The 17,084-nt window shown below is 39.4% G+C and overlaps 1 protein-coding gene across 1 annotated transcript in view; it reads right to left on the bottom strand.

Annotated features, from left to right (window-relative positions):
* Positions 1–8,608: 8,608 nt before the first annotated feature.
* Positions 8,609–17,084, bottom strand: part of CHKA (choline kinase alpha) — a 44,353-nt gene continuing 35,877 nt past the window's right edge. Inside the window, exons 9-12 of the mRNA XM_063437859.1 lie at positions 15,018–15,126; positions 13,571–13,677; positions 12,231–12,312; positions 8,609–10,639 (exon numbers count right to left, since the gene is read on the bottom strand). Of these exons, the coding sequence (XP_063293929.1) occupies positions 10,580–10,639; positions 12,231–12,312; positions 13,571–13,677; positions 15,018–15,126 (358 nt within the window). The 3' untranslated portion in view covers positions 8,609–10,579. The remainder of the gene's footprint in view (positions 10,640–12,230; positions 12,313–13,570; positions 13,678–15,017; positions 15,127–17,084) is intronic.

Raw genomic sequence — 17,084 nt, forward strand, 5'->3', positions numbered from 1 at the left:
CACAGTATCCAATGTGAACCTCACACAGAAGCTGGCAGGCAGGCAACTGCTCTTCTATTACAGTGAAAAAAAAATATTTATTTTAAATCTAAAGCTTAACCAATTGTTAAAACAGATATGAGTGGTGGCACTGGGCTAGTGGGCACAGTATCCAATGTGAACCTCACACAGAAGCTGGCAGGCAGGCAACTGCTCTTCTATTACAGTGAAAAAAATGATTTCTTTAAAATCTAAAGCTTAAGCTATTGTTAAAACAGATATGAGTGGTGGCACTGACTGTGCAAATGGGCAAGGCATCCAACCTGACACAGAAGCTGGCAGGCAGGCAACTGCTCTTCTATTACAGTGAAAAAAAATTATTTATTTTAAATGTAAAGCTTAACCAATTGTTAAAACAGATATGAGTGGTGGCACTGGGCAAGTAGGCACAGTATCCAATGTGAACCTCACACAGAAGCTGGCAGGCAGGCAACTGCTCTTCTATTACAGTGGAAACAAAATTTTGGTTGTAAAAGCACGCTATAGAGACACAAGATATGAGTGGCAACTGTCAAAGTACGCTGGCAGGGTTGTGCAGGGCACACGCTGAAGGAAGGCCTGACAGAGCCGCTTGAAGGACACTGACTGTCTGCTATTAGCTTACACTGGAAACCTTTTTTCTTTGTAAAAGCACGCTAAAGAGACACCAGATATGATTGGCAACTGTCAAAGCACGCTGGCACAGGTCTGCAGAGCACACGCTGAAGTAGGCCTGACACCCAGATGCTTGCAGACAACTAACTGATCTTCTATTACAGTGAAAAAAAATGATTTCGTTAAAATCTAAAGCTTAACCAATTGTTAAAACAGATATGAGTGGTGGCACTGGGCAAGTAGGCACAGTATCCAATGTGAACCTCACACAGAAGCTGGCAGGCAGGCAACTGCTCTTCTATTACAGTGAAAAAAAAATATTTATTTTAAATCTAAAGCTTAACCAATTGTTAAAACAGATATGAGTGGTGGCACTGGGCTAGTGGGCACAGTATCCAATGTGAACCTCACACAGAAGCTGGCAGGCAGGCAACTGCTCTTCTATTACAGTGAAAAAAATGATTTCTTTAAAATCTAAAGCTTAAGCTATTGTTAAAACAGATATGAGTGGTGGCACTGACTGTGCAAATGGGCAAGGCATCCAACCTGACACAGAAGCTGGCAGGCAGGCAACTGCTCTTCTATTACAGTGAAAAAAAATTATTTATTTTAAATCTAAAGCTTAACCAATTGTTAAAACAGATATGAGTGGTGGCACTGGGCTAGTGGGCACAGTATCCAATGTGAACCTCACACAGAAGCTGGCAGGCAGGCAACTGCTCTTCTATTACAGTGAAAAAAATGATTTATTTAAAATCTAAAGCTTAACCAATTGTTAAAACAGATATGAGTGGTGGCACTGACTGTGCAAATGGGCAAGGCATCCAACCTGACACAGAAGCTGGCAGGCAGGCAACTGCTCTTCTATTACAGTGAAAAAAAATTATTTATTTTAAATCTAAAGCTTAACCAATTGTTAAAACAGATATGAGTGGTGGCACTGGGCTAGTGGGCAAAGTATCCAATGTGAACCTCACACAGAAGCTGGCAGGCAGGCAACTGCTCTTCTATTACAGTGAAAAAAATGATTTATTTAAAATCTAAAGCTTAACCAATTGTTAAAACAGATATGAGTGGTGGCACTGACTGTGCAAATGGGCAAGGCATCCAACCTGACACAGAAGCTGGCAGGCAGGCAACTGCTCTTCTATTACAGTGAAAAAATTTATTTATTTTAAATCTAAAGCTTAACCAATTGTTAAAACAGATATTAAACCTGTTAAAACCTGATGTTATAGCCCTAAAAAGGGCTTTTTGGGGTGCTGTCCTTACAGCAGAGATCAGATGAGTCCTTCAGGATTGTAGTGGACACTGAATACCCTAGCCTAGCTATCAATTTCCCTATCTAATCAGCAGCAGCTAAACTTTCCCTCCTCTCACTAAGCATGCATCTTCCGAATGAATCGAAAATGGATGCTGGGAGGGAGGTTGGAGGGTGTGGAAGGGAGGGAGTGCTGCTGATTGGCTGGAATGTGTCTGCTGACCGAGAGGCACAGGGTCAAAGTTTGCCCAATGATGACGAATAGGGGGCGGATCGAACTGCGCATGTGTCCGCCCGCCGCGGCGAACACGCTAAGTTCGCCGGGAACTGTTCGCCGGCGGACAGTTCGGTACATCACTATTGATGATGCTATTTAAGAAGAGTTGCAATTTTAGGCATGTCCTCTAAATATGATAGTAGGTCTATTTATAATGACATAGTGTGTAGCAAAGATTGGGTTGCTCTCACCCAATCAGCAACGCCCCTGCCCGCTTCCTGTAAGTAACAATTCAGAAGCGAGATGCGGCCAGGGGTTCAGCAGTGGAAGAAACTTAGGGGTTAAACTGTTCAAGAACATTTTAACTCCTTGAGGTAAGAGTGGCTTCAGCAGTCTCCAGGCACCATAACAACTTTGTTTAGATGAAGATGATTTTGTACCTTGAGTGTCTTTTTAATTTCCCCACATCACAAATAGGTAAAACACAATATCAACAATTCGAGGAAGTGACAGTCCCCTTTATGTTATTTGTTTTTAAATTCTTTATTTTTGTTGCAGAGGAAATACGGTACATATTGGCTCGCAATGCCACAGCTGCTGTTGCTAGTCGCACAATTAACATAGAAAGACATTTATAGGCATTAATAACTTTGCACATTTTTAGGAAATAGAGGGGGAATCAGACAGTATTGTAATACACGTCAGGCTATGTGCTATAGTGGCTATTGAAGTTCAGCGATTGACCTTCCCTGTCTGAGTAAAATGTGTGAGGAATGGACAGCGCTTTGCTGTCGAGTATTTATGTGAGTAGACTTGGGCAGTCAGTTGACCTTGTAATGATGGTGAGGCCTTAGCTCCAATTATAGTATACTCTGTTCGGTTTTGGCCTTTATCCGCCTATGCCCGTCTTTGGGTGATCTCTTGAGCTATCCTTAAGGGATTTTTATGTGTGTCTCTATATAGGGAGTGTTCCTGACAATGAGTGTCATTAAGGATTGTATCCTGAGGCATAAGAGTGCCAGGGAGTAAGTGGGCAGTAGCCACACGGGGTCTGAGGCTCAAGACAAATGTCTAAAGTTCACCCTTCTAGCGTGGCTTGGTGACATCTGGGGTTACCGTTAATGGGGGGGCGATCACCTTCATTTAGAGAATAGTGCCATTTACGTAATTTGACTTGAAATGTATTACAGAATCTAAATTGAAATTAAAGGGAAGTATGTTCGGAGTGCTAAGCCTTGGGTATATTGCGTGTAATGGGTGCGTACTCCATAGGGGCCCCTATGAGTATTTTAATTACTACCCCTATAGTCAGTCCGTAGACCAACTGTTAGGACCCTTCTCTATGGGGACAGTAGGGCAGGTGAGTATTTAGACCTGGTGGTCATCATGAAGGCAGCTTTTGCAACATGTAGCTCTGGAGTGGTTCAAGTGTGCATTTTAGGGGTACCAAACTGGGTTTAAACAGCTTAACTAAATTGGAACAAATTGGATAACAGTAATTGTTGACAGTAGTCTCTGCTAAAGTGGTGACCACTGCCTAGGGGTCTGGTGTTGAGCCTTGCGGGATAAACATGGCGATTCTTGCCGGATCCCAAGTGCAGTTTGGACGGGTTGTAGTGTGTGACCCCTCCTGGGTGAGTGAGTCCTGTGGTAGGCCCAGAGCCCGCATAAGAGCTGCTGTGTCCTGGAGGTCTTGGATCTGGTTTGAGCCAGTCTCATGTTGGACGATGAGCGTTCGGGAGAGCCACCAGTGGTAGCAATTCTTTTGCAATGGTAGCAGGGAGGTGAGTGGTCGGATTAACCTATGCCATGCTAAAATACCGCTTGAAAAATCAGTGAAAAATGTTGGGGACCCTAAAGAAGTCTTCGTGGTTAATAGCTTTGGCCTGCCTGGGTGGTAGTAAAGCCGTTAACAGGCATCTTATTACGAGCGGCATTTCGGCCTCTGGGATTTCCTCTGGGGCCGCTCTAACCTTTAGGTTGTTTCTCGGCCACGCAGCAATCATGCATCCGATGCTGCTGTTGCAGGTCATGTTGGAGTTTGGCGATTTCCTGAGTGCTTCCTCGGGATGTTCCCTCTTGCGTGCTAATTCGGCGTGACAGGCCCTGTAGGTCACCTCGGATTGCTGTTACATCCATTAGGATGTTCTTTTGAAGGTCTCCCAGTAGCGTCTTTAAGACCGGCGAGGAGTCTGAGCCTGCCTTACTTTGTCGAGCCAGCAGCGCTGGAGCAGGAATGGGCAAGTATTATTCCTCTGCGTCTCTAGAAAATCTGAGCAGCCCCCATGAATAGCCACCATATTGGGCCTGCTAGCACCGCGTGCTTAGCTCCACATGTCGCCGATCGTCAGCCCGAGGTAGGCTTATCTGGTACAGTTTTCTTGGTTTTTGCATCCCATGTGGCTTGGATCGTCTAGGGGGGTCCCCACTGTCAATTGGATGTGGAGTAATATAAATTATCCGTTGATTTCGCCGTGTGGAGCTCGGAGCTACAAGTTAATGCGACCACGTTAAAGTCAAACTTAGACAGTTCCCACACTACAGGGAAGGGGAGGTGAGGAGAGAGGCAGTGCTGCTCTCTATAGAGCGCTCAGGCGGCTGCAGCATTAGAAGGGCTCACTCGAGTAAAAGTTGAGGGGAGCTTTTTCAGCATAAAAAAGAAAAAGCCGGCTTATACACAAGTATATACGGTATTTAAAACTAACAAAATGCCAAGTCAATTTCTGAAATGGTGTGCATGGAAGACCGAGAACACAATATGGTAAATATGTATAAAGTAGCCACGCAAAAAAAAAATCTAATAAAGCGAATTTCATCTTAAAGGGAAACTATAGTGCCAGGAAAACAAGCTTGTTTCTATAGTGCCAGGAAAACAAGCTTGTTTTCCTGGCACTATAGTTTCCCCCTTTGTCAAGGCCCACCCCCGTGGTGCAGAAGGGGTTAATAATGCTCCTCCAGCCGCGCTCGCATTAGGATATCCCCATAGTAAAGCATTACTTAATGCTTTCCTATGGGGATTCCGGTGACACTGTGCAGTACAGCCATTCAGTGTCTCCACCCTCTGCATGCAAACACTGAACTTTCCTCATAGAGATACATTGATTTAATTCATCTCTTCAAGGAAATGCTGATGGGCCACGGCTGTGTTTGACTTGTGCTGGCAATTTAGAGGCAATTTATTACAAGAGAGACAAAAAATAACTTTTATAACCTATCCAAAAAAACAAAAATCTCTTGACCTGTCCTGCCCTATCTATCGTCCCATATCCCTGCTCCCTTTTTCCTCAAAGCTTCTGGAAAGACTTGTCTTTACCCATCTGGCTTGCTTCCTGAATTCAAACTTTCTCCTTGACCCTCTTTAGTCTGGCTTCCGCTCCCTCCACTCTGATACTGCCCATTAAAGTTACTAACCACCTAATCGCAGTTAAATCCAAAGGCCACTAATTCATATTAATTATTCTTGACCTCTCTGCTGCCTTTGACACTTTTGACCATGTTCAATCAAACTCTTCAATCACTCGGTCTCTGTGACACGGTCTTCTTGTGGTTTTCCTCCTATCTCCCCCAACGCTTATTCAGTGTCTTCTTTTCTAATGATACCTCCTCACTTTGTCCTGTCTCAGTTGGAGTACCCCAAGGCTTCGCTCTTGGTCCCCTACTATTCTCTCTTTATACCGTCTCTCTTGGCAAACTTATTACCTCATTTGAATTCAATTAACACCTGTACGCTGATGACACACAGATATATCTCTCCTCTCCTCTGCTCTTTCCTGCCATCCTGCAATGTGTCCCTGCTTGCCTTTCTTCCATCTCTGATTGAATGTCCTCCTGCTTTCTGAAACGTAATCTCTCTCTACAACGCAGCTTATTGTCCTCCTAATACTGATCCTCCTCTTTCACTCTCCTTTCAAGTTAGTGGTACCGACATCAGCCCATCCTTGCAAGTGCGCTGACTTGGCATCTTTTTTAATTATGGCCTCACCTTTCAGCCTCACATCTAGTCTGTTACCAAATCCTGTCGATTCCACCTTAAAAACATTGCCTGCATCCATCCCTTTCTTACACAAGCTAAGGAGCTTGTTCATGCTCTAGTAATTTCTCGCATGGATTATTGTAACAGTCTCCTAATAAGCCTTTCATGAAGCCATAATGCTGTTACAGTCTATCACAACCTCTCCAGTCACTCCTCTCACACCTCACTCCTCTGTCCGTCCTTACATTGGCTTCCTGTATGCTATAGGAGTCAAATCAAAGTACTAATCCATATCTATAAAGCACTGAACAATTCTAGCCCCTCTTATATCTTCACTGACTCAAAGGTATGCCTCTTCTCGGTCTCTCCACTCTGCCCATGACGACCTTCTGTCCGCTGCTCGCACCCGTATGACCAACTCACGCTTGCAGGACTTCTTGCGGGTGGCTCCTTTCTTTTGGAATAGCTTGCCGACCACCATCAGACTCTCCCGTAGTCTTTAATAGTTTAAGAAATGCCTTTAAACCCATCTCTTCAGGAAAGGTTATGGCCTCCCAGAGTAAGCTCTACCTTACATACCTGCCCCTTGCTCTCTCCAAAAGGGCAGCACTATACTCTCCTCCAGCTCTGCTTCACTCCACCTTGTTTGATTGCTACCTCATGTCCTACTGTGTTTTATACCACACCTCCTCTAGACTGTAAGCTCGTTTGAATAGGGCCCTCTTCACCCTATTGTTCTTGTAATTTTTTTGTAATTGCCTCATTTGTTAAATCTCCCCCTCTAATATTGTAAAGCGCTACGGAATATGTTGGCGCTATATAAATGCCAATAATGAATAATAAGACCTACATTTTGGATCATCGGTATGTGATTTGTGCTAATTCACTAAACACTTGATATATATTTTGAGAGCTATTGGAAAGTAGGTATATTGTAATGGATATTACCACATGCTTGTAGAAGTAAAAAAAAAAAAAAAGAAAGAAAGAAAGAAAGAAAAAAAAAAAAAACACCAAACATTGTGTTTATTACTTTTAATATAAAAATACAAGTTTACATTTCATGTAAAGGAAAAAAAGGTGCCATGTTTGGTTTTACATTACATGATATATCAACCAAGAGCGTTAAAAAAAAAAAATATATATTCATACATAACATCTGTAAAAGAAGATCTACACATATGTGCATCTAGTCTTACATAGTGTTATTATTTGAAGTTAATAAATGAAAGCACTTGTCAATTTGACTTACCCCAAAATAATTACTTCATTATGAAAGGGATTAATGAAGGGATTTTAAACTCTGGTAACCCACATGTTGATGGTCTACAACTCCTAGAATTCCATGAATGAAATAAATGGCCAAAGAATCATGGGAGCTGTAATTCAGCAATATGTTGGGGGGGCTGAAATTTGAGATGCCTAGGTTAATGAATCCTAATATAACAAAAGTATTTCCTCCATTAGAGTAAAATATTGTACAGTTTCAGAAAAATAAAAAAAAAATATTTAGGCTTTAAGCAAAATTATTTTTTCCCCCCCATTAAGAAAAGTTAATATACACTTCTTGACCTGTACAGTAAGATGCTTACTGATGAACCTGCATAAGCTTCCTCCCCTAACAGCATATAAGCATGTTGTTCAATCTTAACCTGTTCAGACAGATGACTTGCCAAGATTTCCAATACAAAGTAATTTCGCTCAACCCTTTGTCACTAAGAGGACTAATTAATTTGTATCTATACATTTCCAACATTTTGGCTTGTACAAGGAACAGTTTAAAAGTTTGTATGCTGTGCCATCATGTCAGTTTTAACATAGCTTTAGGGTTTTAGCTGTTCTTTGCATGTACTTCTATGCATGTGTGAATGTATTGCACCAGAATTGCATAAATTTATCTGCAGGTCTACATAGATTTAATGTTTTTTCCCTCATTTAACATTTACTAAGTGGTTCATTAACCATGATTTGGTTACCAAAAGGCATCAGGCATATGTCTGCCACAGATTATGCAAGTGCTACCTATGATTATAGATTATAACTGAACTCAGAGTTCAAATATATAGTAAAATATAAGTAAACTGTATGTAAAAAGGAATAATCTTGCATTTCATAAACATTTCAAGTACATACATTTACGTCAGTTAATCACCCGGTAAGAAAATATTTAATCTCTGGATCCTGACACCCACCCCAAACAAAAAACAAAATTACAAAATACCTTCACATTGTTTTTGATTAGTGATGTCTGAATACTAATTTAATTCTATAATACTGAAACTACATGATGATCCATATACTAACACATGTGAAACCACTTTTCCTGGCACTAGCTGCATCTCCAAATTCGACCCTCCCATCTAATCTTCCAGGAATGTCTGTGGTCGAGTGTGAATATATTACACATGACAAGATATGGTCCAATATGTTATACTGTCCAAGTGTTATGACTTGGCAGTGACAGTCAATGGCAAACCATTACATTTATACATTTTACAAGTGTGGCTAATGTACGTGTCTAGAATTATTTTTACAAATAGCATATGAGGGCTCAGCTGGTCTCCCCTACATTCTCAGGTGAATTAATTAGTATTACAGTCTTGCTATTCACAAAAAAAAGTAGAATTTTGGAATAGGAGTCTGTATCCAGCTCCCTTGTAACTAGGCACATAAAACTCAGAGGAGTTTATTTTACCTCCCACATATCATTAATCCTGCAAGATGTTCTAGAGAAGATGGAGAGCAAGTGATCATCCCTCTTGCTTGTAAGTGTTTCGTGTGAGAGGTTTAGCAGACCTGGACAACATAGTATATCAACATATCGCTAGTTGTAAACTACTTTAGTATTTTAGCTTTAAGCATGTCTCCCTACCTTCCTCTTTACAATCTGAACTTCACAGTGAGCGAGGACCTGATTCAAAAAGAAACTAAAGAAAATAAATGCATGAAGCATATATCACAATATAAAGAGGACTTATTTACAAGAAAAAAGTGTCTACAGAAAATGTTAAATGGCCATAATAAAGGTTATTTTTTAAATGTAAAACATGTATGGCTGTAGTTTATAATGACTGTGCTCTACGCTCATAACAGAAGATTTTATATAGTGTGCTATATACACTAAAAATATCTTAGGAGAAAGCTCCAGCTGTAAACTATAAACACAGCTAGTATTATGGCTGGCCAGAAAGAATCACAGCTACATTTTGTATAGCTCTGGTTTAGCAACCTGCCTGCAGATGTGATAATTAGCTTTTGGCACTGCGGATGTTGTGGACGGTTTCCCATGATGCTCAGTACTGGATTGTTGCATGAGCATTAATTGAGGCCTAGTATATAATGTTTACATTGGCTAGGCATTGCTGTAGTACAGCAGAGACCTTGGTAAATTTGCAAGGGTAAACATTTTTCTGTTCTAATTAGTCACGCATGTGCACCTTTCAATGGTAAATTATACAGAGTCAGGCATGGAAGAGCCCCAAACCATCATTGTACGTGGTCTGAAATGTGTTTAGAAATGGATAACATTTTATAAGATTAAAAAAAAAAAAAATGCATTTAACTAATGCATTAGTCAGTCAAGCGTAACACGTTAAATCTGGCTATTACACTGAATTGTACATATAGTCAAGATCTAAACTGATTCACTTAATATCACAAAATATAGTCTATGTAGAAGAGTTGTCAGTAGATGTTGGAATACATTGCAAACTGTGCTTCACCAATCTTCAAGTAACATTATTAGTAGACGTACTGAGGGACTGGATGAAACCTGTCCCAGAATCCACCACTTTTCAGCTTTAGTGTCTCCTACCCAAATGGAGGGCAATGACAAACTGGAAAGAAAGCTTAATCTGAGGCCAGAGACCATGGGTCTCTGACTGGCATGACCAACTACAGTTCTGAAGAGGCGCTAGAGAGAAATGCTATTCCATTATAGAATACACGTAGATCAAAATGATTGATCAAGTGATCGCCCCATCCAAGACTAGCCAGATTTGGCCTTATTGGTTCATTAGTATTATCAATGCACTGAAATTGCCCAGCTCTTGTTCACTGCAACAGGCGACCGTCTACCAATGACATGTAGAATTGAATGCAGGAATGTGGGTGAAGACACTGAATTTTGAGGGACTTGCAGCGTTACAACCACCTTATAATGTAAGAATTAAGAGGCGGTATAATCACATCAAACAGGGTGAAATATTACAACATATTAAACAATTATACAATATGTACATTCACAAAATTGGCAAATGTTTGCAATAACACTTACATTTTGTTTTCACAACTTTCAGAGTAAAGTGTACAAATGAAAAGAAACCTTCAACCTTCCTAAAACCAAAGTACTTCACTTACAATGTGTCCTTCCTAAGTAGTAAACACAGTGAACATCATTTTCACAGTTCTCTATTGAAATTCCTCCGGGGTAAATATGGAAAATCTGAAATGACGCATGATTGTCCAATTGTTTCCCCACGTAAAAGTTAGAGGATCACAGTCCTAATCGCCTCTTCTGCTGGAAATAGGCATCAAATCTTGCAGTGGCATACTCCTAATGAAAAGGAATGAGCAAAACATATGTATTAATAATCATAAAGAGGAACTCTTTCCCATCTGCCCACTAACAGCCTCTCACACAGGAAATGCCATGCAGAAGGAGGAAGGAAAGCACCAAGTGATGCACACTGTATAACAGTTCCTGCAGTTCTACTATCAAATCATATGAGGGTGAGTACTTTGCAAATAACTCTTTACATCACTGCCTGTACCCTCAAATCCCCTATCCCCACCAAGTCTTAAAGGAGCACTATAGGGTCAGGAACACAAACATGTATTCCTGACCCTATAGGGTTAAAACCACCCTGAGCCCCATATGCCTCCCTAAAAATAGTAAAATCTTACTTTTATTCAAGCCTCAAGCTGCTGGCTTTGTCACTGTTTCCCTTAGACCTGCCCACTGCCTGCTGACATCAGCAGAAGTGGAAGCCTGATCCAATCACAATGCTTCCCCATAGGATTGGTTGAGACTGACAAAGAGGCAGATCAGGGGCAGAGTCAGCATGATTCAAACACAGCCCTGGCCAATCAGCATCTCATCATATAGATTAATTGAATCAATGAATCTCTATAAGGAAAGTTCCGTGTCTGCATGCAGAGGGAGGCTATACTGAATGTTTGGATGCATTTTAGGCAGCCATGACCCAGGAAGGATCTCTAACAGCTATCTGAGGAGTGGCCAGTGAAGTTATCAATAGGCTGTAATGTAAAAACTGCATTTTCTGTGAAAAGACAGTGTTTACAGCAAAAAGCCTGAAGGTAATGATTCTACTCACCAGAACAAATTCAATAAGCTGCAGTTGTTCTGGTGACTATAGTGTCCCTTTACTTTAACCCTCACAAAACTCTTTCCTTAGTCCCAAATGTCTGCAAGTGCTTACTCAAAGCCTAAACAACCCACGTTAACTTAATCCTTGGTTTAGTTCTGCCTAAAAATTAAACACCCCATGTAATCTATTAGTAAGTTTACCACTCTACCACTAAACCCATTCCTTCTAAACACCCCTTATACCACAACTGTAAGCCATCTCACGCTTTAAATCCTCCAAACCCTCTATGTAATGTGACATTAACTCCTTTCTAACATTAACCATCCATTTACCCTAATCATTTTTAACATTTTTATTTAACACTGCATGCATTTTTTACAGATGCATACACAATACAAGTACAAATATGCACATACATGTGTAGTTGCCCAATTTGAATATACATGTTTGGTTTTTTTAATGCCTGCAATGTTCAGTTAATACATTAAATCCAGTGTTGCCTACACAAGATGCTTACCCACTCATCCACAGGTATTTGTTCCTACATCAAAACTCACAGCTGACAAAATTAGCTTTTTTGAATCATAAAAGATGGAAGCTTTAAGTAAGCTGTCGGTAACTAACAGAGCCATATGTGCTTACAAGTCCAAGCTGTAACCATCCCACAGCCTCTGCACATTGGTTTCATCAGAGAAGTATATGATAGAATTGTGTACCACAACTACGGACACATCTAAGTTTTTTTTGTTTCCACCTGAAAGTATCTGAAAGGTTGTTCTCAGTTACTTGAATTTTCACACGGATACAAGTACTCACCATATAGCCAAACTCAATAGAAGATATTTTAGCTTGAACAATGGACCAAAGACCCCAGAAAAAATGGGATGCAAGAGCGAACCTATAAAAAAAAAAAAAAAAATGTATATTGGTGCATGCCTTAAAGACTCCTTTTCCATACATATTTAATTAAAGTAGTTATTGAATAAGACCTTCAAATTTGTAGCAAAGTTATGTCATTTTTTTTTGCAACATCTGATTTCTTACTAATCAGTATGCTCTCTGAAGAACAATTAATTATATAAATTGGTTAATCTGCAAATAACATGACCCTTGGTAATAAATAATCTACTTTAGAAAGCACCAACACATTCCACAGTGCTGTCCATGGGTACAATTAAAAAGAAAAGGATACAATAGAGCTACTTGCAATATTTGACAAACAAATGCAGGATGAGTTAAGGTCCCTATTCCCATTGGAACTTACACTCTAGATATGCCCCTTCACACCAGTACTGTAGATATAAACATGTTTATTCAATACACTAGGGTTTCTTTCACTTGAGATAGGAACTCTATAGCGTTCCAAAATACTTAAATATTTTAGATTCAATACAAATTGTGTGATAAAATTATATACACACACACACACATATATATATATATATATATATATATATATATATATATATATATATATATATATATATATATATATATATATATATATACATACACACACACACACACATACTGTGTCAATGTTTGAGAATCTGTATGTGTGCCTGTGTCAGTGTATGTGTCTAACATTCAAACACAAACTGTGTGTGTGTGTGTGTATATATACACATATATACACACACACACACACACACACACACACATTATATACATACACACAGCTGCAAGAAAAAATATGTGAACCCTTTGGAATGATATGGATTTCTGCACAAATTGGTCATAAAAATGTGATCTGATCATCATCTAAGTCACAACAATAGACAGTCACAGTCTGCTTAAACTAATAACACACAAAGAATGAAATGTTGCCATGTTTTTATTGAACACACCATGTAAACATTCACAGTGCAGGTGGAAAAAAAGTATGTTCACATACTTTTTCTTGCGTACATATGTATATATACGTATGAAATTATTTCTAAAAAAGGTGTCCTGATGAAAGCTCCTGACAGGAGCTGAAATGTTGATGTGGTTTCTCTGAATAAAGAAGATTGTATTTGAAAACCCCAGGAGTGCTGGTATTTTTTTCATGTATATATATATATATATATATATATATATATATATATATATATATATGAGAAATTATTTCTAAAAAAAAAAAAAAGTGTATTCTGTCTGGTACAAAATGTATTTACCTGTTCACTTCAGTGAGCATTTCATTCTCTATTTTGATCCTCTCTTCATTACTGAGGTTTTCATACCCTGGCTGACACTCTGTCATGTAGCTGGAGATGAAGTGAATCTGAAAAACATGATGTAAATATCAACCTGCAGTTTGCAAATACGCAGCTTACATGTAAACGGTTTAATGCAAGTAGATAAAGGGGATTATTAGACTTCAATGCCTTGCATAAAAGCATTCAACATCCACTATTACAAAGACATTTTATGCTACATAACTCGGCAAAGCTGAAGAGTATGCACAACTAATTGGCATGCATGCCTTCTTTGTTTGTTTGTGTTTACATGGTAATTACATAGCTGAAAAGAGACTTGCGTCACTCAAGTTCAGCCTTTCTCATATATGTTTTTTTGTTGATTCAAAGAAAGTGCTTTCAATTTTGCAACAAACTAGGAAAATAAATTCCTTCTTGACCCCAAAATGGCAATCAGATATCTCCTTGGATCAAGCAACTATTACCCAACTAATTGGAAATTATGTATGTTATGTTTTAACTGTTTAAAGAAACACTAGTCACCTAGACCAGTTCAATTAAGTAGTTTGGGTGCAGTAGCCCTGTCCTGGAACGGACCATCAATGATGAGGCCATGCTTCCTCAAAGATGTTGCAGGTGGCAGAGGTGAGCAGTGACAATTTTATGGCAAATGGTGGGGAATAAAGACCACATTCCTAATATAGTGCACTTTACTTAACTAGGAAAAGAGGCACTATATTGTTAGGAATATTGTCTTTTATTCCCAGTGCCATAGTGTTCCTTTAAACATCTCTTATGGCCAAGCTATCCTGCATACCTTAAACACATGAAGAGGTTTTGTGAAGTGTGGATATATGACAAAGGGGGTGATGTTTTTTTGAGTAGCACAACTAGTGATTGTAACAGGGAGAAAAATCTGACAGCCTCCAGTTTGTTCTCTGTACAATGCCTGATGTGCTCTCCTGAGATTATTTTGACTAGTGGACAGTGGGTAAATTAGCTTGTAACCGGCAATGGAAATTCGAATAATCTACACCCATGGACAAGGATCACACTCATTTATTCAAATTCTTTAATTTTTGTATTATAACAAAAAAATGTGAAAAACAACGAGAAGCAGGATAAAAAAAAAAAAAAAAAAAAAAAAAAAGGATTACTTTCAAAAACCAAAACCTGCAAAGTGGTAAAATGGCAGTACCACTGTACGTTGTCCTCAAAGTTTTTCTTTAAGTGTAAGAAACACTGAGGCAGTGACTGTGTGTCAAGCAAATTCTATAAGACAAATACACCTCAAGCCCAGCAACAAGCACAAGGTAGCCAACACAATGGATCCACATTTAAACCACAAACCGATAAAGGCTACAAATGCTTATTGCATGGGGAAAAGTTCTATATTCCAAAGAGGTTATGGTATATGTTCAGTTACCTGCTGCTTTCTTGTAGGGTAGTTTGAAAAGCTGGCCTTGAAGAAGGGAAATTTCTCATAGGTGTAGTCATACATCCATTCACAGAAATGGTTCCCAATGTCAAATCCCCTGGAAGACAAAATACAAGTTTCACCTTGGCGGTAGATTATATATTTTAAATGCGAACCTGTTTTTTGCAACACAGTAATTTAAAAGGGAAGTTTTACAGAAATTTGAAAAGCAGCTCATACAGAGATAAAGTATGCCAACCTTATTTAACTGCTTAAGGACTCGCGGCATATTTAAGACCTGGAGCATTTCCAAAGAAAATGCATCTCATAAAATGCTTGTTCTATCCGCATTGCAAGTACAAAACAAAACTTTAAAACAGTGCCAAAAAACATTAAGAATTGCAAAATTGCTGGCCCCAGTAGAGGTATGAAATAGCATGTGTTTTTCTATACAAGACATTTATCCTTAAGCAAAAAAATGAGCCAGTGATGCAAAAATGTATATAGCTTTCCACTTTTAGGAAAGAACATGTTTTTTTTTTTTTTAAAGCCCATGTGATTTATATGTTAGCTCAACAGAACGGAATCATTATTGTGAGAAGTGATACGAAAACTGAATCACGCGCACCAGAGCTCATAAGCAGGATAGCAAGCTTATGCAAATGTCCCCATGTTAGCTCCTCTGCTGGTATCACAAAGCTGTGACAGACTGTAATCCTTTTTCCATGACAAATGTGCCAGACTGTAATCTGATACATTTACTCAGTACGCATTATGAAAATTTGCATACTGATTTTACAGGCTAAACAATGGATTATGTTGACCTTTATCTGCCATCAAAAACAGTTTCTAGAACCAAGATCTATATCACCGCAGGAATCATAAAGATATTGAAGAGTGGTTCCCAGTACTGACAGCCATATTCGGAAGACAAACCTTAAAGGGACACTACAGTCATGAAGCAGTTTTGGTGTATAGATCATGCCCCATGCGTTCTCACTGCTCAATCCTCTGCCATTTAGGAGTTAGAGCACTTTGTTTATGAACCCTAGTCACACCTCCCTGCATGTGACTTGCATAGCCTTCCTAAACACTTCCTGTAAAGAGTCATCTACAGTTTATCCTTCCTTTATTTCAAGTTCTGTTTAATTTAGATTTTCTTATCACCTGCCATGTTAAAGTATCACTATTGGGTCAGGAACACAAACATGTATTCCTGACCCTATAGTGTTAACACCACCATCTAGCCCCCATGGGCCCCTCATGCCTCCACAAATATAGCAACATCTTACTGTATTCAAGCCTGAAGCTGTAGATCTGCATGCCGTTTGCCTCAACAACAACAACAAAAAAGCAGTCTGCTGACATCAGCAGAAGTGGTAGCCTGATCCAATCACAGTGCTTCCCCAAAGGATTGGCTGAGACTGACAAGGAGGCAGATCAGGAGCAGAGCCAGCATGATTCAAACACAGCCCTGGCCAATCAGCATCTCCTAATAGAGATGAATTGAATCAATGAATCTCTATGAGGGAAGTTCAGTGTCTGCATGCAGAGGGAGGAGATACTGAATGTTTGGATGCATTTTAGGCAGCCATGACCCAGGAAGGATCTCTAACAGCTATCTGAGGAGTGGCCAGTGAAGTTATCACTAGGCTGTAATGTAAACATTGCATTTTCTCTGAAAAGACAGTGTTTACAGCAAAAAGCCTGAAGGTAATGATTCTACTCACCAGAACAAATTCAATAAGCTGTAGTTGTACTGGTGACTATAGTGTCTCTAATAGCTTGCTAGACCCTGCAAGAGCCTCTTGTATGTGATTAAAGTTCAATTTACAGAGAAAGAGATACAATTGTTTAAGGTAAATTACATCTGATTAAAAGTGAAACCAGTTTTTTTCATTCAAGCTGTGTCAATCAGAGCCAGGGGAGGTGTGACAAGGGCTGCATTAACAGAAACAAAGTGATTTAACTCCTAAATGGCAGAGAATTGAGAAGTGAAACTTGAGAAGCATGATTTATACACTAAAACTGCTTCATTAAGCTAAAGTTGTTTAGGTCACTATAAATTTCCTTTAA

The sequence above is a fragment of the Pelobates fuscus genome, chromosome 12 (genome assembly GCF_036172605.1).
Source record: "Pelobates fuscus isolate aPelFus1 chromosome 12, aPelFus1.pri, whole genome shotgun sequence".
NCBI classification, from domain to species: Eukaryota; Metazoa; Chordata; class Amphibia; order Anura; family Pelobatidae; genus Pelobates; species Pelobates fuscus.